Source organism: Choristoneura fumiferana, chromosome 26 (genome assembly GCF_025370935.1).
Source record: "Choristoneura fumiferana chromosome 26, NRCan_CFum_1, whole genome shotgun sequence".
NCBI classification, from domain to species: Eukaryota; Metazoa; Arthropoda; class Insecta; order Lepidoptera; family Tortricidae; genus Choristoneura; species Choristoneura fumiferana.
In genome coordinates this window covers 10140361-10165626 of record NC_133497.1, presented here as the reverse complement: position 1 = coordinate 10165626, position 25266 = coordinate 10140361, and the positions used below count along the sequence as shown (strand labels likewise).

Genomic DNA, 25266 nt, shown 5'->3' with positions numbered 1-25266 from the left:
GAACTGGTGGATTGAAAAATAGTATACGCGTACCAATGAGCAGCGCAAACGGCGCGCGTCGCGTGCGACGTTATTGTACAGTCAGGCGCAAAAAATAATATCTAAGATCCGAACTTGAAAAGATCTTCACCGTGAAATAGAATGAAATGTATTTTAATAAATTTAGTATTTTAGAAAATATATTAGAATGGATTTTCTAAAATATCCTGGACAGGCTATTTTAATTATTAAAAAAAATGATTTTAAATAAATTTTTGTTGCATCATCGAGATAATAAGAAAATTTATATTAACTTAAAGTATAAAACCTATAAATATGTATACGTTGGGTTGGCTATTGTTTACCTGACGAACTACTGGGTTGCCAGGTATAAATTCAAATAGTTATATCGATGCCCGTTGCTTTCACTTGATTAGATAATAGAACAAATTGTCAACGTAAGCGCTGTTTTATTGTGAACACGTTGATATAGGGTTGTCTGCATTTAATTAAAAATTTAAGCAAAATCATTTCTAATATATTTTCTCATCATCATCATCATCCCAGCCTATATACGTCCCACTGCAGGGCACAGCCTCCCTCAGAATGAGAGGGCTTGGGCTATAGTTCCCACGCGGCCCAGTGCGGATTGGGAACTTCACACGCACCATTGAATTGCTTCGCAGGTATGGTAATATATTTTCTAAAATACTAAATTTATTATAAAAATACATTTCATCCTATTATCAGACCGGTGAAGATCTTTTCAAGTTCGGATCTTCTACTATAAGTATCTATTCGAACCACGCAACAATATGTTACTACGGCCTTATTGCGTTGGAATAAGAGTCTCTGGTACTTTTGAAACTTTGAATAAGTTCATATTTTCCCACTTGATTGTACCTGCACTCTTAGGCTGCGAGGAACGTGTGTCATGATCATGAACAGATAGAAACTCTTCATTCCATCCTCGTTCCGCTGGGCTGTTTCTATTCTAGAGCTGCGCGAAGCAGGATTGATAAAAAGGTGTTTCTATTGGTTCATAACAAACAAATTTCTCGCACTGCGTCCACGCATAAACAGTATACTGTGCACTAACCGTAAACTCAGGTTTCTATAGTCCCAGCGTTCATCAATAGTTCAAACGTGGTTCAAACGGACTTTTTAACATTTCTAACAATTACAGAACTATGATTGGTTATTTGGAGTCTTTTTGTATTTTTTATTTCAACTCCAAATTTGTTACTTTTACGGGTATCCCGTGAAACCATATCGAAAATACAAACTCGATGAGAGCGAAACATAGATGTCGCTAGTGCTGCTGCATAAGTAGCGTAGTAGAAATAAGCAACCTGAGATATGTATGCATAGGAAAAATTCGTGTCTAAATTCCTGTCCAGCGGTGGTGTAGGGGTTATAGCATGCAGCACGGATTGCTGAGGCGAGGGCCTGGGTTCGATTCCCAGCGCTGGTCTCTTTTTCTGGTTTTTCTGTGCATCCATGTCTCAGTTTGTATTTTCGATAATTACAGAACTGCTGACGTTTAGGAGGTTCATCGTGCATTTTGTATTGGATTAGGCTGCGATGAGCCTCCTAGATGACGTTAGCAGTTCGTTGGCGGTATAGATGTCGCTAGCGTCACTGCTTAAGTGGCTAAATAAGAAACAAACAAGCTGAGATATGAGGTGCATGGGGGAAATTCGTGTCTGTGCCGTTGACCAGCAGTGGTGTAGCGGTATAGCACGCGGTACGGAATACCGAGGACCTGGGTTCGATTTCCAGTGCTGGTCTTATTTTTCTGTTTTTTTCTGTGCATCTATATTTCAGTTTGTATTTTCAAGTTAGCGGTTCCGTAATCGTTCGAAATGTTAAAAAGTCCGTTTGGACTATTGATGAACGCTGGGACTATAGATACCTGAGTTTACGGTATGTGTCACAGCGATCGCACGACACGAACTTCGAGTTTCGAGTTTCGTAGTAGCCCTTCAGCTACCTATATACCAAATTTCATGACTCTAAGCCCAGCGGTTGGTATTTAGAGATTTTATCCCTATCCCGTGGGTATATCGGGATAAAAAGTATCCTATATTTTAATCCAGGTTATAAAATAACTTTCTGCCAAATTCCATCCAAATCCGTCCAGCCGTTTCAGCGTGAAGAAGTAAGGAGCATACTCACTCGCTCACTCACTCACTCACAAACTTTCACATTTATAATATTAGTAGGACTAGTAGGATGAACCAATAGGAACGCTCATTTACTTTGCCTCGCTTCGCTCAGCTGTTTCCACCGTGAGGCACTTGTCTCACCGCCAGCGAGGAAACGATTGGCTATCGACTATTTTCTCGCTCAAGAAACGAACAAAAGATATAAGATCCTGTGTGAGTAAAAGAGACACATATATTAATAGTTGATCGCTGGCAGTTCACACTGTCGGCGAGAACTCGCTCTTACATCTTTTGTCGCAGCGACAAGAGCTATAAAACTCGCTGAGCTATAGATACTCGCTCAGCGATGTCAGCTTGGCGGCCGCCCCGCACGAGCGAGTCGAGTGGAGCGAGTAATCGCCCGTCGCACGCGAACACTCGCTTACAGGCTTACAGCCGAGCGACAAAACTACACTCGCTTCTCGCTGCTCGCCCACTCGTTTCTAGTTACTCGCTCTACTCGCTTCTCGCTCATCGTCGGCGGTGGGACAAGTGCCTGAGCGGTGAATGAAGCGTTGCTGTTGTTTTACACATCTCTGGTTGACTCAAGGTTGGTCAACCTTGTGAAACTGCCTGGTATAGATAACTAAATAATATGTTTTAAGGACTCAAAATATAGTTTTGTTTACCCTAGGCGTGCCCTAGGCACTTAGTATTTATTTGTATTTAGATTTGTATGATTTTAGAGAATAAAATAATAATATAATCATGGTTTTTTTTTTGTAATTTTTAGACGAGAATTCGAGCCAATTAATTTTTCTTGATGGACGGAATATCGCTAGAGCGGTGCTCCCTTTCCATTACTGTATATGGTCCCTGATTCCAGTCGCCCTAAATGGATTTTTCTAGATTGCCGCCCTCGTCTCGTCATATCATCACCTCATTTAAAATTGAGAAAACTAAAGCATGTAAGGGCGGTTTCAGGCTATATACGCGCGTATAAGCTCGTTTTTGAAAGCGCGTGTACGCCCGCACAGCAATGCCCTTAGTGTAAGTTTTCGGTTACAAAATACGTCTCGATCGCGTTCGCGTTTAAGTCTTACTTGGTATGCAAACACGAACAGCGCCTCTAGCGGAACGTTTGCGATGTTCGTGTTTCCATGCAAATTGAGATTTTAACGCGAACGCGATCGAGACGTATTTTGTAAAACTTTTACTAAGGGTACAGGGCTACTAGGAAATTCGAAACTCGAAGTTCGTGTCGTTCGACACTTGTACTATTAAATACGAGAGCGAGAGGGACGATACGACATGAACTTCGAGTTTCGAGTTTCGTAGTAGCCCTGCCGGTGCGGTTTTATTTCCTTCGAGCGTTGACGAGCTTGTGTTCGATTTAATTTAGCGCGCGTGTAAGCGCGTATGCCAAAAACGAAGCGTATACGCGCACAAAAAAACGCTAGTGTGAAACCGCCTTAATGAACTAAAACAATAACAAAGTAACGTCTGATTCAATAAATTATCTAAAACAAGTAAACAAACAAAAGCAAGGATTTGGATTTGGCCTGGTGGACTCGGCCCCAAAACGTATGCTAGCTACCACCTGATGCCGTATTGTCTATGTAAGTATTTCGTTTAATTTAAGGTTTGAATTAACGGTCAAATTGTAACACAAGTCTCGGTATTTCGAACACAATGGACTAAAAATACCTACATGTACATTTATTAGCGGTATTTATTATGTTTTTTATTATAGAAGCTAACACAATTTTAAATAGTTTCATTTTATGTAAAATTTAATCGTGTGATTGGCAACATAATTTATAATGGCTTCGGTCCGGGGTATTTTTGATTTTTCATCAAAGATTTTCATAAATTACTATAGTGCGACAAAGATCTTAACGAACGCGGCTGTCTCGCAAAACTTCACTTTACAGTTCACAGTGAATGTCGCTGTTTCTATCTTTTTTCGCGTTTTTTAGTTTGTGTTTTGAGATTAAAGTATTAATAACATAAAGCTAATTTAACAATAAAATAAAAGCTTGTAAAAATAAAATAAAAAACCTTTGTGCAAACGTCACCCACGTTCATTGAGATCTTGTCGCACTGTACCCTGATATCAGAAGAGCACAACTCTGATGCAACATAACGGTTGACAGACGACCTATTTAGTGCTCACCCCAGCCTCTTCAAAAAGGATTTAGAAAAGAAAAAATACGTGATACTGGCCACTATTTCGGAAATTTAAAGGCAAAGAAGTAAAAAAGAAGATTTTTAAGGAAACGTTCGAATTCTAAATCAAATATCACACGCTTTTGTCAGGGAACCTGTCCACCACGCTTACATCCTACCATGGCCAAAATTCAATAGTGAAATAGTCCAAAAATATCAAAATTAACAAGTAAATCTGGCAAAAAAAACTGTATAATTAAATTTAAAACATTTAACAACATCGTAGACATGGCTCTAGTTTTGAGGAAGGCGGTTATGCCCAGGAACGTATCGTTATTGAAATGCATTAAAGGGCGTACGCTAGCCACAACAGCCAACAAAAACACCCCAGTACCTCTAGGTAAGTTTGAATGTAATTTTTATACCTAGTAATTTTTGTAAAATAAGTAAATTTGATTTGCAACTTTTGAATTCTCCTGTCCTTTTTGTAGAGTTACTAGCGTAGATTTTTCTAAATAGTGTTGCATAGGTAAAACCGGTAATTCTTTCGTTGTGCTAGTAGCATCACTATTTGTGCGATTTGTTGGTATTTGACTGGTGCTGACACGTTCGCCACCACCACAATAGAACCTGCTGGGATACTCCGAAACTCGGAAGTTCGTGTCGTGCGGTCCCTCTGACACTTATACTATTTAAAACGAAAGCGAGAGGGACGATACGATACGAACTTCGAGTTTCGTAGTAGCACTGCTGTTTGCTAGTACGTAAGTAATTTTGACGCCCTTAGAGTAGGTAACTTGTAATAAGAATTGCGTAGTATTGAAGCTCGGGTAAATAGGTCGTTTTGCGGTCTCATACAAAGCCGATAGTTTGTAAAAGTAAGCTGTTAGGTTAGAATTATGGTGGCAGTTTTTGAAAATTGAAAAAAGAATGTCACGTGTCAGCTGTCGTGTCAACCGGCTGAACTTTGTCTTTTAGAAACACTCATCTCAAGTTTTTGGTACTTAGCTTGTTTCTGTACGTACCTGATACTTTTTCATTACTTGTGTATAAATTTTTCATGAACTTGGCATGGGTGTTTTAATATTTGATTTTATTTACGGTTCACGCTCGCCGCTGGTGGGGTGTTATTTCGGAGAACGGTGGTCGCCGCCGAAGGATTTCCAAGCTATATGACTCGTCGAGACGCACCTCGTTCTTCTGAATAGCATGAGTCACCAGCCATTGTTATGACGAGTATATAGCATGGATCTCCTTTGCAGCGGCGACCCGCGGTAGCGCCTCGGCGTTCGGTCCGTGTTCCTTCGGAAGGACGTCACTACTGTGCTGCGGGGACGAAGCTCTTCTGGTGCGCGGCTATGCGAAGGACGCGAAGGATACCAAGGACTCGTCCTGCTCGTGTCCCTGCCCCACTTGCGGGCCTTGCGGACCATGCGGACCGTGCGGACCGTGCGGACCCTGCGGACCTTGCGGACCTTGTGGCCCATGTGGCTACCCGTGCGGGCCATGTGGACCATGTGGACCTTGCGGGCCATGTGGACCTTGCGGACCTAGGTGCCCCTGCGGCCCCTGCGGACCTTGTGGGCCGTGTGGTCCGTGCGGGCCATGCGGGCCGTGCGGGCCGTGCGGGCCCTGCGGGCCTTGCGGGCCTTGCGGGCCTTGCCGCTGCCCCTGCCCATGTGGGCCCTGCGGACCGTGTGGACCTTGCGGCCCCTGCTGCCCGTGCCCGTGCCCCTGCCCCCCCAAAGCGCCACCGAAGAAGTGCCAGTGCGGCGCCTGCGTACAATGCTCCAGCGAGCCGCCACCAGCGCCCGTGAACACGGAACTTAAGGTCGAAAAGAAAATTGAGAAAGAAATACCGGAGCGCCAAGGCGCCGTAGCGTGCGCCGCCAAAAGCGCTGCCAAAACCGTAACGTGACGAAATAATTTGAGAATGTTTAATTTCGATGTAATAAACGAGCAGTTTCATTAATCATGAATAAATTATGAATAAATTATGTTGAATACAATTAACCATTTTTGATTTTGATAGCCTTAGGAGCTTTGATTGAAGTCCGTAGCACTATTTGATTTCCTTCGAGCTTTAATCGAGGTCAACAGCGTAACAATACTTTGCAGCAGCGGGAGTGTTTAGACGCAGCCTGAAGGATGCCGCGGTGCTCAAGCCACTGGGGCACGCGAAGTGCAAGACGAAGCAGGTGCAGCTGGCACGAGGCCGCGGGACGGGGCGCCCGCATGCCCTACGCCGCTGCGTTTCATGTCCCGAGCTCACCGCGACCCCGCGCGCGCGGCTCGTCGCGCGCCACTCCAGCCTCCCCAGGACTAGGCGTATCTGTCTCGATAGCAACCCACTCTCCAAGTACCCTCTAACATCCCCCCTGGCTGCTCTCAGTGCCTTTTCATTCCTGAACTCGCGCGCTGGATTCGCGATTGCTAAACGGGGGTTTATGAGCAATTCATCGTGCTGCGGTCCGTGCGGCCCTTGCAGGCCTTGCTCCCCCTGCTGCGCTCCTTGCTGTACTTTTAGGACTCCTCCATGCGGTTCGCCGTGTAATCCGTGCGGCACCTGCCTCCCGCCCCCCGGGGGCAACCACGCGCCCCAATGCCTTCAATACATGACCGGGTATTACTACTACCCGTACGGCACTTGGTTCTGCGGGCCGTTCCACGTAGCCGGCAAGTGCGTTCCTGTTTCGAGCACCTGCGTGCCACCTCAGTGCTGCCCGGCCGCTTGTTGCTCTTGCTGTATCACTCCTGCTGCTGCAGCTGCTTTCATGCAAGGTGGTCTACCAATGCAGGGCACGCAAGATATGCCGTTCGCTCCCCCGTCTCAAGTTGAAGTTCCTTTGGAGAGCTCTACCAACGCTAGTAGCACTCCACCACCAGCCGAGGATGCCTCGAAGAAACCCCGTCCAGGCTTTTCCAAGTTTTTCCCATTCAATTCAAGTGTCGCCATGGGTGCCAAGGCTGCGGCTTTTCCCAAGCAAGATGACAGCATCTCGTCTTTCGAGAAGAAGTTCTCACCCAAGGTAGCCGAGGCGGCTCGTTCTTCATCCAGCCATGAGCCAGCAAAGTTTCACTACCATCCCAGGTTGAATACTCCTCCTTCGCGGAAATACAGCCGCTGTGCAACCGATTTCGTGGCACCTAAAACGTCTTCGCCTATTCGGCATAAGCATACTAGCAAGCAACACTATGTTTGGAAAATTTTTGATAAGCCCAATACCAAAAATCAGAGCAAGCCATGCCCAGCTAAGTTTTATCGCGCAACCCCTTTAGCTCAATTTAAACCGTACGACTCTTAATACCTCTGTATAGGTTTTTTTTAAGCCAGTGATGTAAATTTAAGGCCTACGGCAATACTCCATATTCTACGGTACGGGATAAATTATTCTGGTCCTTAAATGAGCCACTGGTGTGAACATTTTATGCAGAAGGTCTTAACATTCTTTAGTGTTGTTTTAATATTTGTCAATTTGCTATACGGTTGTTGCTGGGCCACATCACGCGACAAAAGTTATAGCTCTAGCTTGAAATATCAAAAAACCGGAACTATATTTTTGCAGCGTGGTGTTGCTCTTTTGACAATTTGGAAAAGGGTTGCTGCTGGTCACCACGCTATGTAAGAGCTCTGGCTTGAAATATTAAAATGTTACAACACAAGCACTTTAAAACATTTAACTTTAAGCAATAAATTTAAACCATGCTTTATTACACCTCGATTTTCATTTACATCTCGGTAGGTACGTGTCGAATTACATCGTTTGTAAAGTTTATTGGACAAACTACTTATATACCTATTAGGTAAGTAGTTTATAAACTCAAATGACCGTCATATATTTTGTGCATTATTCTATTCAAAATGAATGCATTTCGACACGCTTCCGAACATGATCCATAGCTTCGAAAGCAATATATTGCTGATACAATATTTAGTTGTTATCTAAAAGAACTACATCGGTAGTTTTGTGATTTTCCTGACATAAATGTCCACTTTTCGTAGTAGCACTTTATAAAAGTAAACACTTATGTTAGGGCACCGACTGTACATTACCTATATGATCCTAGGTTACCGAATTGACATCACTTGCTTTAGAGGGTGCGGTCCGTATTTAGGCTTTTCAAATGTGAATTGAAAATACAAACTGAAATATAGATGCACAGAAAAACCAGAAAACCACCAGACCAGTGATGGTCTTATTTTTCTGGTTTTTCTGTGCATCTATATTTCAGTTTGTACTTTCAATTTAGGTTTTACGGGATGACCGTAAAAGTAATCATTTGGAATTAAAATAAAAAATACAAAAAGATTCCAAAAAAACAATCTTAATTTTCAAATGTGACCAATTGACCATGGCTCACCTTAAGCTTGTTCCCTGTCTCCTTATAAGCGCATCATCTTTGTGGCACATCTAAGTACAATACAATACAATAACACTATTGCACACAAACACAGTAAGCAGTACAGAAAACATAGGTATATACAAGAGATTTTCTAAGGTAAGCAATGCCGGCGGTCTTATCGCTTCAGAGCGATCTCTTCCAGGCAACCTTTACAATGGACAGAAGTAAGGAATAAATATTAGCAGGTGGTGCAATTTACAGTAGATTTGAGCAATATCAAGTACTTTCTTTTAATATCAATAGTAACCTAAATTTGATCACATTTGATTCATAAATGTAACCGGTGTGTAAAACTCACTTTCCCGAAATGTGCACTTTATATAAAGGTGCATTTACTCGAAGGGTTGTACTTTTTCAAGAGGTACACTTGCCTAACCGGAGCATTTTCAAAAAAAGCCGTGGTGGACTAGTGGTTTGACCTATCGCCTCTCAAACAGAGGGTCGTGGGTTCAAACCCGGCTCGCACCTCTGAGTTTTTCTAAATTCATGTGCGGAATTACATTTGAAATTTACCACGAGCTTTGCGGTGAAGGAAAACATCGTGAGGAAACCTGCACAAACCTGCGAAGCAATTCAATGGTGCGTGTGAAGTTCCCAATCCGCACTGGGCCCGCGTGGGAACTATAGCCCAAGCCCTCTTGTTCTGAGAGGAGGCCTGTGCCCAGCAGTGGGACGTATATAGGCTGGGATGATGATGATGATGTACACCCGCAGAAGGTATACTTGCCCAATTGGGGCACTTTCTCGAAAGGTGCACTTTTCAAAAAATGCACTAGTCCAAAACGAGCACTTTCCCAAAAAGTACACTTGCCCAATTTGATTTCTCGAAAGGCACTACCTATTATTATCCTTATCAAAAAGTCCAAGATAAGTTGTTAGATGAAGATTAGTCATGCACGACATTAAGTTTAGTAATATTTATAATGAACCTAGATTATTCTAAATTTGAGAAATTGCACCTTCTGATAACAATTGTGTTCTATCTGAGAAAATGCACTTTTTGAGGTGTACCCATTGGGAAGTGCACTCACCTGGCCCATTATACCTAATGGCTAACATAGTTTGCCACAAGGACTTACTTTGAAACGAACCGCACTGGCTTTAGATTAAATGTTGATCAGATCACTACTGGAAAGTTAAAGGTGCGTATATTTTATTCACGTTTGTATATTTATTTAGAACTTGTTTCGATTTAAATTCAAAGCAAAAATTCTAGTCCAATACCCCCTACTAGATATTCACTATCACGTCATCATTTGAGGCCTCGTTTCCAATTGTGGCAGAAGTCCTAATGCAGGCCACAAGCTACCTTTGAGAATGAATGCTTTTACTGAGATTCCTATGCGGGAATGCAGTGATCCAGTCTACATTGGGAAATTCACACAAAATAAACTATTTCTCAATTGTGTGCAGGTTTCCACATGATGTTTTCCTTCACTGTTAAAGCTCGTGGTAAATTTAGACATGACATAAATTCCGAAAAAATCATATCTTTGTGGCCCTAGTTTATTGCGCTTATGCCATAAATAGCAACGCACTTGTGACTCAGGTGTTGCAGGTGTCCATGGGCCACGGTAAATCACTTAATTAGGCGAACCGTTTGCTCGTTTGACCCCTATTCCATAAAAAAACTGAATCTTTGACTTTATTTCATACTGTACCATATGTGGTACAGTATCAACTGTGCCCTATACAGTGTGCTAGAAAATCAGATGCGGATATTTTGAGTATCAATTATTTGCATCGTTGCTAATTAGTTTAAATTAAATAAATAAAAAATACAGTTAATGTTAATGCAAGGATGATTATTTTTGGACGGAATGGTATTTTTTTATGAAACAAAAAAAATACCACGCAATACTTAAATAATTTGTGTATAAATTCTTAGGTTATTAATTACATACCCTGAAAATATCCGCACCTAATTTTCTAGCACTAAAGTTAAGTTTAAAATATCAAAGATATCACTTACAATACAATGGGACAATCAGCCTTAGGTATTCTTTTTATGATGTTCTAAATATCATAAAAAATAGTAAAGCACTTAGTTACTTGGTCGACTATATAGTATCAGCAGGCTGTGCCATATATGGTACAGTACGAAAAAAAAATTATGTTCCTCATTATCAAAATTTTTATAACATTGTCTTGTCATAGAACTATTTAACGTAACTCCTCAAATAGCGTTCATCCTTTCAGCTGCTTCCGTCACGAAGAGCTTTCGGAATCATTTAAAGGCAGCGTTCCGATTGCCGTCTTTCAAGACAGAGAAGGTGTCTTTGAAGAAAACAGTAGCAAGTAAAAATAAGCAGAGGTGCGAGCGCAATGGCGTCTTTGGTACTGTATCCTGTCCTGACCTGTCCCTGCCAAGAAGGCACAAGGAACCAGCTAAGACGGAGAATAACCTACACAAGCCCGAGAACGTTGGTCAGCATAATACAAAACAGATGTTGTCCCATCGCCTCTGGCCCACTCTATCACCTGCGTCTACAACGTATAACTTGGCTACAATCGCTGGCTTGATCGATGCAGATGCGGTCTCGCTCAAACTCTTTGATATCTTCGGTGCTTTCGCTTGTCCCCAAATTCCACCCGGCGGCCTTCCATATGACGTGCCGTGTAAGTGGAGTAAATGCTCAGACGGCTGCTATCAAGTGACCTTCGACACGCCTCAACCTTGTAAGGGCCCTGGAACCCACAGCGAAACGGGGTCACCTAATCACAACTGCTTTCCCACCTGTTCGTCTTGCGGAGGATATTGCCAGAAAGGGGGACAATGTGGCTGCACCTCCTGTCGTGGATGGGGCCCCTACGGCCCTTGTGGCCTTTGCTGCTGCTGTGCTGCTCCTAATTCAAATGCTAACGCAGGACAAACTTTCTACGCCCCCTGCAGTCCCGAGGCCCTGAGGAATCCATCTCAAGCGTGTATCGGCACTGTGCTTTGTTCAAGCGCGGCTCCCGTCGACTGCTGTTACAGTGGTAGCACGCCGGCTGATTCTGCTTGTTCCCATGGCTGCGGCTGCGGTTGTTGCCACCACGGCTGGGACAGCTACCATTCACCAACTTACCAACCTTCTAGTTACTATGGTCAGTGCCATTGCCACTGCTGCTGCTGTGCTGCCCAGCTTGCTGCTGTATCTAACTATGAGCCTGATCCTGCGTATTTTAATAACTACGATTCAAGCTGCTGGGGTAACTCTTACGGGTGTAACTCCTGTACTCAACACCAATACGATCCTTCTTGGTGCAATTATGGATGTGGCTACCACAACGCTTCACTCTTCCAATATTCTACGCCATATCAGTACAACTACGCTCCTGATGCAGCTATTTCTGAAGACGCCCAAGTGCCATGCATAGAAGCGCCTGTTTGCGAAGCTGAGCTTGCAGAGAGTTCTGTTGAAGCAGCCAGCCCTCAGGAATCTTCTAAACAACCTCCTGAGCCCCCGAAATGCATTAAGAATATATCGTCTCCCGCTCCTGATGCAGCCACGGCTTGTTTTTGCCCTGACTGCACAAAGAAACCTGAGTCTTTAATTGATAAAGCTAAAATTCCTGATGAGACGGCACCGAAGCCTCTCCCTCCGCCGCGTTGGCATGGTATCAACCCAACTCTGGCTAAAAATTATCCCTTCAACAGTACAACTCGGAAATACCATCAGCGTACGACTCCAGTGAACATGGCGAGGGCTAGCATCTCGTCTATTACACTGCAAGCTATCAAGGCAGCTGATGCTGACCTTCAAGCCAGGGAGAATAGTGATGAGGTGGAGATGCCACAAATTTGGAGCTTCCCTGAATCGTATAAACGCTTTTTTGATCGTATGACGAAAGTTAAAACGATAAACTTGAAGAGTTTGAATGGCGATAAACCGAATGAGAAGATGCGTTTTTAATGTTTGCATTCTTAAATATCGTAACACCGGATACGTGTAAAATGGCGATCCTACATTTTTAACTATATGACCTAGTGATGTTTTAAAGTTAAATCGTGAGCAAGTAAAAGGATATTAATTTTTATTACTTAAGTCACTTTGTTTGTAATAAAAATAAAGGTGCACTTTACCCATTCGATAACTGTTTTGTTATTAAATGTAGCGTTACTTTTACCACGAAAACGTGTCTTAAATATCGACACTACTTTAAAAAACTCGTATCTCAAAGTAGATAATTTTTCTGAGTGGATCTTATGAACATAGCATCAAGGTTCAATTTTGTTGAAATTGATTTTAGATACGAGATTTTTTCAAAGTAGTGACTATATTTTTTTTCATCCCTCCGCCATATTTTTTCCAGAGATGTGCGAGATTGCATTGCGAGGAATGTGTTAGTGACGATGACGATGAAGATTACCTGTTTCACTAGAAGTGCGCTAAGCGAGGATAGGCTAAAAACCGGCCAAGAGCGTGTCGGACACGCCCAAAATAGGGTACCGTAGCCATTACGAAAAAATTAAGTAATATTTTTCTAAGGATTTCGTATTTCATACGGAATCTTCCAAGTTTAGGTATATTTTATACCTTAGACTGCTATTTACTCATAAACTACTAATAATTCTCAAGCAAACTTAGCCGTTATAGTTTTCCTTGAAAGTTTGATATACTTACTACCATCCTGAATTTTTTCAAAATTTTCCACCCACCGGTTTAGATTTTAAAGGAGGGGGTGGGGAGGCCGCACGATTTTAATGAAAATTTGCACTTTAAAGTTGAATATTTCGCAAAAAAATCACTGAATCGAAAAACCGTCTTAGCAAACCCTTAATGGTTTTAAAAGACCTATCCAACGATACCCCACACTATAGGGTTTTAATAAGAAAAAAAATCACCCCCACTTTACGTCTATGGGAGGTACCATAAAAAAAAATGAATTTTTAATTATAACATTTTGTCGGCATAGTTTATTTATATATCCATGCAAAATTACAGCTTTCTAGCATTGATAGTCCCTGAGCAAAGCCGCGGACGGACGGACAGACAGACAGACAGACATGGCGAAACTATAAGGGTTCCGTTTTTGCCATTTTGGCTCCGGTACCCTAAAAATGTACAGCCTTATTGAGTTAGTTTCAATTTGTTCACGGCAAATACATCACTCGCAACGCATACTCCCATCTGTTGGAAACACAATCAGCTCTAGTGATGCCGAACGAATAGTGAAACCATCGATGGTTAACCATGAAAACCAGGATAACGATTGGACTACCGATGGTATCGATAGTACAAAATGTAATACTATATTTGCTTTGATTTTGCAGTAGTATCGATATAGTACTTCATATTCGCTATGCTATCGAGTGTCGATACTATTTACGTCCCATGCAACTACAAGCGGTAGTATGTATCTATACTGTCGGTAGTTTAGGACTTTCGATAGTTACTTCTTTTTCGATAGTCCTGATTAATTATTATTAAATAATTTATTGAATCAGGCGTTACTTTGCGGAGGTCCATATCAATGAACTAAAATAATTTCCTTGCTCACCCGCGACCTTACGATAGCTAAGCTTATGCAAAATATGCGTGTTCATGCAGTTCCTCCACCTCCACACTGTAAGAACACACACAAATCACACAAACCCATCTATCACCACCACCACACTACACTGACGCGTTTCGAACTCAACCAGAGCTCATCTTCAGAGTGACACAACACACTAACAACTGATAGCATGGTGTACGGTTGGGTGAACACGACTCTATTGTTAACGGCGTAGAAGCGTGTTCAGATATTTTTAATATTTTTTTTGCTTACATGCTAATGAACTCTACTGTACATAAAAATGTGTAGGGAAGTGAAAAAAGGTTCAACTTCAGTTAACAAATAAAGGGAATCGGATAAATGTGATGCCTTCTCTGTTTGTTTTGTTCAAATAGACGGAGACGGCATCAGATTTATTTCGTAGTTAGTATCTCTTAGTAGTCTGTGAACAAAATTAATCAATGGGTGGTAAAACAGTTCCTTATTGTGTACAATCTCTGTAGAATAGAAAGCCTGGCCGAGACAGAATATTCAGTGTTTTTTTGAATTATGTAGATGTCGAAAAACCGGTATTTTATTTTCTTACCGATTCGCTAATTGCAACTCTACGCAAGCCGTCCGCCATTGTCCGCCATTTTGTCTGATAGTATTGTTGCACCGCGAGTGGGGAGTTATTGGAATAATTCGCCCGAATCAAACTTATCCGGCATGAGGACATGTGTTTTGTGAATATCTAACTTCCACATTAATTATGGAGGACGAATATGTTGACCAGCAGGACTCTGTGATGAATGAAGTGGTGAACCGGGGTAGTGATGGTGCGGATGGTATAGGTGATGTTTCTAAGGATTACAGTGATATAAACTTTGACGATGGGTACGAGGATGATGATGGAGGCAACAGCTTCAGGGGAGGCCGCGGCCGAGGCAATTTCAGGTGAATATTCATTTATTTTTAACCTACTCAGTTTTTGCATTTGGCGCGATTTTTTTCCAATTACGTCTTATATTCGTTGAATTAATAGACTATTGTGCTCAAAAGAGCGTGTAGTATGTATTCTGGTATAAATTATTCAAGTAATTGACTTTTATTGACGTTGGTTGTTCAATTTTCCTTACTTTGCATTGCTTTCTTCATTACATACTTGCATATTGTTCTATACCTTTCAAATTCGCTTATTTATCACGCGTTGAACAAATATTATTTGATCCAATTATTGATTCTACCAATTAATGCCCTAGGACATCTTCAGACAGGTTTTACTGTGGTTTTATGTATGTTTCATATAATTCATCCCTCATAAGCAGCAATCATTGGTGCCTTAGCAACGCAACCACTAATAATATGCTTAATAAACCCCATACAAATAACCATGGTTACTAAACTACTTGCTACACCAATGCACCATGTAATATTATGTTACTATGTTAAATAATCTTGCAGGACAACCTCACTTTTTTTTAATATTCAATGTTAGAAGTGACAAATACTAATGTGTGAACATTAACACTTATCATGGTATAATAATTCAAGGTTGAAATGTTTTCAGTAATATCTTAGTTTTATTAAAAACATGCGAATGTAATTGTTATAATGTAGGGCCCGGAATTTTGCGTGCGGCTATTGGCAGATTGTAGGGAAGGAGCACCACTTTTATTGACATTATCGACAAATCAATAGCTTTTTTTAAGGCTCAGGCCTGAAAATAACTGTTTTCCTAAAATGTATTTTTTGCAAAATGTCTGCTTTTCAGAATGTCAAAACGTCTTTTGCATAATGTCAGCTTCTCAAAATGTCAGCTATTTAAAATTGCCCGTCTCCAGTTTTTGTATAATGTTTGCTGTTCAGAAAGTGCTTATTCTCAAAATGCCTGCAACCTCAAAATATCTGCCTTCTTATAAAGTTGGCATTCCATAAAAGTCATGGTCTTCAAATTTCATCTAAATCGGTTCAGGAGTTTAGCCATGAAAGAGTAACCGACAGACAGACTGAGTTACTTTTGCATTTATTAGCATTGATTTTACTAAAAAACTAAACTACAAAAATCCCTTCGTTCGGGTACAAAACTGGTTAAGAACGAAAAATATTTTGTTCTACAGCAGTGTTTCCACCAGAGATGTGCGAGGATGTGTAGCAAGGAAAATGTTTTTATCAACCAATAGAAACGCTTCATTTATCCATTGTCGCATAGCACAACATAACAAGACTATAGCGTATTTAAAAAAGTGAACATAATGGGAAAGCAGAAATTATGGTAATGCTAATATTATAGGAATGTAAACATGTAAACATTATGAGTTCAATTAACTTTTAGAGGGGTACTCCATCGAGCACACTCCTCTTTCTTGAAGAGTAGACTTCATTCACTCTCGTCTAGCTTGAGTTAGTTGCTGTTGCTGGTAGTGCGTTAATTGAACTCATACATTATCTGATTATGGCTGTAGCATAGCAGATTGCAGATTAAAAAAAAAAAAATAGCAATTGTGTAAACGCAGACGTTTTGAGAATTATACATTTTAGGAAAACAGATATTTCAGGTCTGAGCCATTTATATTTAAATTTATGTTGCAACTTTAATACATAATTGTTATTATATTTTTGCTTGGAATATTATTATTATAAAATAATTTATATTGGCTATGGTAAGAAGTCAAGGAATACAAAATAATATTTTCTCTTTTATTTTATCAAAGGGTAGGCAAACAAGCTACCTAATGTTAAGTAGTCTCAGAGGGATGTTTTCTCAAGTTGTAAACTATAAAGGTATTCATAATAATTATAGTGATTTCAATAAACTTTATTGAGCCTTACAAATAAAAATAAACAATGCATATGCAACTAAACCTACAACTTGAGCCACCACCTCTTAACACATTGATGGACAGTGTACCTATAGCTATAGGCATCCAAATAAATACAAGGCTTTTTATTAAAGAAAGAGAAAATACATTTATTCGGAACAGTGACAGAATAATTACATATTATTATTATTATTCCAGCCTATATACATCAAAGAAGTTATAGGGAAATTGATTATGAAAAGGTTCCACCCTGGTATGTAATTCAGTTACCTCAACTGTACATACATTACCTACATCTGATGAAGCAATCAATTTTATTGATCTTCGACCAAAACTAATTCTTAATGATTATTACTTAGTAGTGAAAAAGGGTTAGTCTCACTTCGTCTAAAAAGCAACTGGTCTATGTAGCATGTGGTCTAAAAAGCAGCTGGTCTAAGTAGCCAGTGGTCTATAAGGCAACTGGTCTAAGTAGCAAGTGGTCTAAAAGCAACTGGTCTAAGTAGCAAGTGGTCTATAAGAAAGCTGGTCCAATTAGCAAGTGGTCTATAAAGCAGCTAGTCTAAGTAGTAAGTGGTCTATAAGGCAACTGGTCTAATTATCAAGTGGTCTATAAAGCAGCTGGTCTAAGTAGCAAGTAGTCTATAAAGCAGCTGGTCTAAGTGGATACTTGTTTAATTCATTTTTTTTTTTATTATCTTACTATATTTTCATTAGTAACTAAGTAATTATTAATTTATATCATATTCATAATACATTATAATTCTGTAAATTTATTTTCCTCACAGTCGAAATGAAAAGTAGAATGTTTAACTCGGGTAAAATTAAGTATACCCATTTTACCCTCGAACTATTTGCGCCAGAAATATCTCAGGTGGGATGGTTCACCTTCCACCCTGGTTATCAAACTAAAAACGAAAACTGCAGGATTTATTAGAAATCATATTTCGAGTAGAAGCTATCCTATCAGACTATCACACATAAGTATGCATGCCAGCAAGCAATGTAAAATTCAAACTTTATTACGTGTATTTTATTGTTTATTCCGCCTGCAGTTTGACTCCCATTGATTTTTGATGTTGTAAGTTAATTTAATTTTATCCCACAGGAACACTTTACCGGGATAAAAATATTCTATGTCCTATCCTAGAAGACACACACTGAAATTTTGCACCGACCTACCTGCGTGCAAAATTTTAGCAAATTCCGTTCAGCTGTTTACGCGTGATTGTAACGAACAAACAAAGTTTCGCATTTATAATATTAGTGTGAAGTCGTAATGAAACCTACTCAAAAAGATTTCGTACGTATGGTAGTGAGTATAGGGAGACTAATTTGTGTTTAGACCAGTTGCATTTTAGACGAGAAGCGTTTTAGACGAGTAGCGTTATAGACGAGTTGTATTTTTAGACCAGTTGCGTTTTAGGCGAAAAGCGTTTAAGACCAGCTTCCAGTTGCGTTTTAGACCACTTGCTACTTAGACCAGTTACCTTATAGACCACTTGCTCTTAGACCAGTTGCCTTATAGACCACTAGCTACTTAGACCAGCTGCTTTTTAGACCACATGCTACATAGACCAGTTGCTTTTTAGACGAAGTGAGACTAACCCGTGAAAAATGCACTTGTTGGCGAAACAAATCAAAGTTCTTGTTCATTATTTTCGTAATTCCCAATTATAACATAATCAAATTAGTTACAAAACAAACAAAGCTGCTTGTTGAATGCTGCAAAAGTTTTTCTATAAATTTCACTCTTACTCCTGTTTATGTGTAAAATATGAATCTGTGCAAAATTTCTGTTTTTTTTATGTGTATCTAAAATTATTCCTACATCTGACTTACATCTCTATTTTGTAGAGGCAGTAGGATGTGTCAGATATTACTGCACACTCTGCTGTGGTAGATTTAAAGCAGTTGACTGTACAGTCAACATCATAAATAAGTGATCACTTTTGTACCTTGTCACTAACGTCATGTTTGAACAGCCATACGAAATTGTGTAACATCTGAAAGCGACAAAGTACAAAATGATCACTTATTTATGACGTTGACTGTACCAATGAACTCAATCTGACAATTAGGATAAGATTTATTTACGAGTGGGTAATAATTAAAAAGATATTTTTAATTTGTTCACTTTACTGGAATGACTAAAGTCATAAATCATAATAAATATTTTGTTATTTACCATAGGGGTCGAGGGAGAGGTCCGCCTCCCGGCTGGATGAACGGCCCCCCACCCATGCGGTTCCGCGGGCGCGGCTACGGCCCAGGGGGCCCCCGATGCGCGGCCGGGGCTTCTTCCGCGGCCGCGGCGGCCCGCGCTATGGCCCAATAACGGGCCCAACTTCGACAACAACTGGGGGCCGATGGGACCGCCCCCGCCGGGCATGATGGGCGGGCCGCCCCCCTTCGGCCCGCCGCCCGGCATGATGGGGCCTGGCGGGCCCATGGGGCCCCCGCCGAACATGATGGGGCAGCCCCCGTTCGGAGGGCCGCCTGGTATGCCGCCGCCTAATATGGTAAGTTACATAAAATCGTAACAGGTTCTTTTTATGATCACTGTCGTTTTTCCATCCATCAAGACAAGAACTCTTTTCTCAGGATCCCATGCAGGTGTCAGCCTGAAATTAATATTGAATGTCAAAAACACAGTTATATGTCAACGCAATTAGAAGATACACTTTAACAAGTGGATGGCCAAGTGGTTAGAGAACCTGACTACGAAGCTTGAGGTCCCGGGTTCCATTCCCGGCCCGGGCAGATATTTGTATGAATAATATGAATGTTTATTCTTGGGTCTTAGATGTTTAATATGTATTTTTAAGTATGTATTAATCTATATAGGTATGTTTATCCGTTGCCTAGTATCCATAGTACAAGCTTTGCTTAGTTTGGGACTAGGTCAATTGGTGTCAAGTGTCCCATGATATTTATTATTACAAGTGTCCATACAAATTGCCAGGGAATCAAAACCTATAGGGTACTTCCAGTTGTAGCTCTGTAGCACAACTAACAAAAATATTCCGTTAATCTTTCTTCTGTATGTCTGCCTTAACTATGTTAGTAACCTATATAAAATGGCCCTGCACTCGTACGCTATGCTTAGGAGCAGGGATCTGCTAACACTGGATATGCATAGAAACCTACAAATTTGTACAGAACACTGTGCGCCAGTCCACCTTGCTCTTGGCGGGTTTGTTTTTTACAAGCTTTTATTTAGTTGTCCTGTTGTCTGTCTGTAATCAAATCTTGCAAGTTAAATTCGATTCAACCAACTTTCAGTAGTTGGATTGACTTGAAATTTGGTATACTTAATACTTATGTAAATTGCGCGACAATACAATAGTCTTGCAAGTGGTAGGACCTTGTGCAAGGTCCGCCTGGATTGCTACCACCATCTTGCTCGCTAATCCTGTCGTGAAGCTCCAGTGCTTGCAATGTTGTGTTTCGGCGTGGAGAGTAAGACAGCCGGTGAAATTACTGGCACTTGAGGTATCCCATCTTAGGCCTAGGTTGGCAACGCATCTGCAATACCCTTGGTGTTACAGATGTTTATGGGCGGTGGTGATCTCTTACCACCAGGAGACCCACTTGCTCGTTTGCCATCCAGTCGAATAAAAATCAAAAACTGATAGTGACATCCTGGTAGTCCGGCCAGGATCGTCTCCATAGGATGGAACTCTTCAATGGTTAATGCAATGCATTGCCATTGACTTGTTTGGTATGCAAATGTAGTTTGGGTGACAATACAAGTACAGTCAGCAAAAAAAGCTTGTATTAAAAATGATTTTTTTACCAAAAACTTATTTACTGTCAAATAATTATGATGATGCAGATGATGTTCACAAATTAAACTTCACTCATTGTATCTTGATCGCTCGTTCTACTTCTTACATGCGGGGGGTAGGGGGTAGGGTGGGTTTAACTTGGTCCTGGTTATATTATTGCTTTGAGAATATGGCTCTTTGCCATGTGGTTGGTGTTAATTGATTGATCAAGTTTTTATGTGGTTTTCATATGGGACTAAGTAATAAAATGGGTCAAAGTACTCGGACCTTATGGTACCATCAGCCAAATAAGTGGTCTATCAATTTCTAAACAAGATCCTATCAAATGAATATGTTGCTAAAGTCGAGCTTCCAAGTTGACCGGCGTTATTGTTTTATGACATGCAAACGATTATCAACTTTAGGGTTCTAGACCACATATTTGGCTGATGGTACCCGTTTCTCATAAAGAATATGTTCAACCAACAGCCGGCACCGGAGCTCTGGGTGGAGACCAAGTCTGAGGAAGGCAAGTCGTACTACTACCACGCCCGGACGCGCGAGACGACGTGGACGCGCCCGCAGGACAGTCCCACCTGCAAGGTTATCACGCAGGCCGAGATGGAGGCCATGGCTGCTGCCGGTGAGTGCCACGTTAAGCTGTTAAGCCCAACACACAGACAACGACTTTTTACAAGCTTTCATTTAGTTTCATCTGTCCCGTTATCTGTCTGTCTGTAATCAAATCTTGCAAGTTAAATTTTACCAACTTCCAGTAGTGAGATTGACTTGTAAGTTGGAATACTTATGTAAATTGCGTGGTAGTCCAGCTAGGATTGTCTCTGCAGGACAGAACTCTTCAACGGTTAATAGCATCAACTTGAAATTTGGTATGCAAATGTAGTTTGGGTGACAATGCAAGTGCAGTCAACAAAAAGTGCAGTCAGCAAAAAGAGCTTGTATTAAAAATGGAATTTTTATGGTTAGGTTATTAGTTTTTAAGGCAGCCTGGTTTTATTAGTACTGTAGGGTGAATGAAGCGCCAGGAAGACAGTTCAGAAGGTTTATTCAGGAAAACTTACAAAACAGGTTTAGGGCTTACTTTACTTAAATAACCTAGCTAAAGTATAGGCATACAACTGTGAGTTTATGGAATGGACAGCATAGGCCGTCTCACCCCGTACCCACTTGTTGGTTTTACTTGAGGATAGCAGAGGCCGTCTCTCAAGCTAGACCACTAGCTGAATGATGCACTCTCGTCCACGCAGCGCCTTTTATTAGTTCCGAATGCAGCCTTCGTAGGCGCTCGGGTGTATCGGGCCGCCGAGCGAGATAGGTTACTGTGCCCGCGCGCATGTTGTACAGATGTCTTAGTTTATGGTTCTACAGTACTTAGTACAAGTAGGTGCTACTCAGGCCTACTGCCTTATCGACACAATAACCCTGCATCGACACAATTCCGTTATCGACGTTACGTGTCCTTACTGCAAGTTGTAAGATTAATTATAAACTTAGTGCCGCTTACTGATAGGAGCCAAGAAGGAATGAGGGCTATCGTTTTTTGTCTCACTAGATGGCGCACTGTTGCGTGAGGTTTACGGGCGTGAAAACAAAGTTTAGATTAAAATCATATTTAATACACCTTAAAACCGTACCATAAAAATATCGAGCATGCCACAGTGTTGTATAGTCCCCGTTTTGTTCGGAAAAAAAGGAAGGACAAGGGTTGCCGAAAGACAAAACTGTCTCAAAACAAAGACATTCATTGCACCGGAACGCATATTTGCCAAAATTAGTTTCAGATATATTGCAAAATATTCACAAAACTATTCTAATTATAAATAAACCCGCGTAGCTCACCCAAAAACTATGAGATTTGACATTTCGGAGACCTCACGCTACACTAGCGCCTCTAGCGGCGAATTCATACACGATAGCCCTCATTGCCTTAAAACGGTCACAACTCTTTAACTTTTATTTGTACCCCATAAAATGATACTTTTAAGTATCTCAGGAGACATTACCATGGCAACAAGCTGCACTAAAAAAAAGTTGATAGAGTTAACCCTTTTAAAATGGATCGTAAGACCTAGTAGGTGCCATTGGGAGAAGGTTGAAATTCCATTGTGCGCGCTGGTCTATGATGTGTGACCATAAAATTGGATGTGTATGTGTGCGTATATTAAATGTGAGTTGAGTGCGATGAGATAGATTGTAACTTGTAATGTGATATTGATTTTATTTGAATTATTCCGTTTTGATAATGGAGGTTTTTTGAATATAATCAATTAAAGATGGTAGGTTTTGCAGGTGGTAGGACCTTGTGCAAGGTCCGCCCGGATTGCTACCACCATCTTGCTCGCTAATCCTGCCGTGAAGCAGCAGTGCTTGCACTGTTGTGTTTCGGCGTGGAGAGTAAGACAGCCGGTGAAATTACTGGCACTTGAGGTATCCCATCTTAGGCCTCTAGGTTGGCAACGCATCTGCAATACACCTGGTGTTGCAGGTGTTTATGGGCGGTGGTGATCTCTTACCATCAGGAGACCCATTTGCTCGTTTGCTATCCAGTCAAATAAAAAAAAAAAAAAAAAAAATAGTAAGGTGGCCCTAGGTCACTAGAACTAGGTACAGGTATAGTGTTTTGACCGCTTGATTAAATGTACCATTTCACGTTTATTAGCACAACGGAAGGACAAGTCTCAAGAACATGAAACTACCGTGAGACTCACTCATATTAAATGATATTGTAACGGATAACTCACGTCTTAAACCGAGTAGTAGTGTGCGTGTTGCGGCAGCTGCCGAGTCGCGTGCTCCTGAGCAGAAGGGCTACAAAATAGCCCGAAACATGTCGAGCTTAACTCGGTTTAAGACGTGAGTTATCCGTTACAATATAATTTAAGTCTCAAGAATTTAGATCATGCTAGATTTCCCACTGGTGGGCAAAGGATTTCCCTTGGATTTCTAACTCGCCCTGTCTGCACTTATGTCTGGCAAATGCACATAGGACGTCCACTGTTGGACATAGGCCTCCCCCATTGCCGTGGGCGCCGGCGTTAAAATGTTGTCCCTCCCTCCCCTCCCGTTTCTACGTGCGAAAGCGACAGTTAAGCTAATTGTTTGTTTGTTGCAGGTCAAATGCCCGGTATGTCGGGTCCCCAGTCCATGGGTATGAACGGGCCCATGGGTCCCGGCGGCCCCGGCGGCCCTGGCGGTCCAGGCGGTCCCGGTGGCCCAGGCGGTCCCGGCCCGGGCGGCCCGGGGGGCCCAGGGGGTCCGCCCCCGGGCCCGGGCATGGGCATGATGCCCGGCATGAACAGCATGCAGCCGGGCGGCTTGCCGCCTTTCATGACGCAGCCACCGCCATGGCTTAAAGATGGTAAGGAGAACAGGGAGGGACGGGATAAATATCAAGATAATTATCGTAATATTTATCAAGACCATCGTAACTTATCTAATATATAATCAGAATCTCGGAAACGGCTCCAACGATTTCCATGGGTATGTGGGGGTTTTCGGGGATGACAAATCGATCTAGCTTGGTCTTATCTCTGGGAAAATGCTTATTAACGAGTTTTAGCCCGAGCAAAGCTCGGTCGCCCAGGTACTCATTTTATTAACCATGATAATTAGTGCATTGTCAATGGCCAGGGCAATTGTTGGCTACATCTGACAAAGATATTTGCATTTACCAATTTTTTAATATGTCCCTTGCGTAGGAAAAATGAGCGAGCACCCATGAGGCTGACATGATCACCTGGAGTGTTCAACACCTCAAAAAAAAAAAAAAATTAGTGCATTGTGTCTTAAGGGCGGAAAATAAGTAATTACGAACGAGAGTTTCAAGTGTGATGTAAAACGTTATATTTTTGCATACGATAAATATTGCAGTTATACCTAGCGCCATCCACGAAGACGCGTTATTTTGTCAAAATTAGACATTAATGACATTGTAATAAGAATCACGGCACGCGTCATCGTGAATGAATCTACCTATAAGTATATAGAAGCTTGTAAACTTTACAATGTAGAACTTGTCTGAGTCGGAGGGGATTCAGTTTCCCGTTAGACTCAGGCGGTTATTGTAAGATTTGCAGCCCAACTATACTCGGTTTGGATAGGTATTTAAATAAATGTAAACAAAACAACGTCAATTTGGTGTCGTAAATCACACAAAAAATCACAAATCGCAAATCGCATTGTGCTGAAACTAAATAAGTTTATTGTTTATTTATATTCTGTGTGCATATACTGTACTGTTCATGTTGGCAAATAGATCAATCTTCTTTCTTGCTTACTTTTTAAAATTTTGAAATTCCCCCATTAAACTGTCTAAACATTTACATTTCTGTATTGAAATACACTAGTCTAGTTTGTGTTACAATGATAGATAAGTAAAATGTTTAAAATCCTTGAATGTACCAAATCTGGCAGCTGAAGTTTGTTTACATTTAGTTAATTCCCTATCCGAACCAACTATAGTCATAGTAAATTGAAAAAAATATGGTTGGCGGT

The 25266-nt window shown here is 41.2% G+C and overlaps 3 protein-coding genes across 4 annotated transcripts in view; 2 read left to right on the top strand and 1 right to left on the bottom strand.

Annotated features, from left to right (window-relative positions):
* Positions 1-3731: 3731 nt before the first annotated feature.
* The window catches only part of LOC141442754 (cytoplasmic dynein 2 intermediate chain 2-like), a 167481-nt gene continuing 145946 nt past the window's right edge, over positions 3732-25266 (bottom strand). The window contains exon 6 of the transcript XR_012452962.1: positions 3732-3741. The gene's annotated coding sequence lies outside the window, so the exon portion shown is untranslated. The remainder of the gene's footprint in view (positions 3742-25266) is intronic.
* Positions 4379-12711, top strand: LOC141442891 (uncharacterized). 2 transcript variants are annotated; one of them, XM_074108043.1, is made up of 2 exons: positions 4379-4695; positions 10899-12711. In XM_074108043.1, the coding sequence occupies exons 1-2, from the start codon at positions 4584-4586 to the stop codon at positions 12593-12595; spliced, it is 1809 nt and encodes a 602-aa protein (XP_073964144.1). In that variant the 5' UTR covers positions 4379-4583; the 3' UTR covers positions 12596-12711. The 2 variants fall into 2 exon arrangements, with proteins under 2 accessions (XP_073964144.1, XP_073964145.1); XM_074108044.1 differs by lacking the exon at positions 10899-12711 and adding an exon at positions 6414-8009 and having other exon boundaries at positions 4390-4695.
* LOC141443145 (uncharacterized) overlaps positions 14788-25266 on the top strand; it is a 67175-nt gene continuing 56696 nt past the window's right edge. The window contains exons 1-4 of the mRNA XM_074108355.1: positions 14788-15116; positions 19175-19503; positions 21241-21394; positions 23885-24130. Of these exons, the coding sequence (XP_073964456.1) occupies positions 19351-19503; positions 21241-21394; positions 23885-24130 (553 nt within the window). The 5' untranslated portion in view covers positions 14788-15116; positions 19175-19350. The remainder of the gene's footprint in view (positions 15117-19174; positions 19504-21240; positions 21395-23884; positions 24131-25266) is intronic.

Bases quoted from the DNA above. Each gene is read 5' to 3' on its own strand.
- LOC141442891 (XM_074108043.1), top strand. From the start codon at position 4,584: ATGGCTCTAGTTTTGAGGAAGGCGGTTATGCCCAGGAACGTATCGTTA. The intron at 4,696-10,898 runs GTAAGTTTGAAT...TCATCCTTTCAG, and splicing joins AAACACCCCAGTACCTCTAG to CTGCTTCCGTCACGAAGAGC.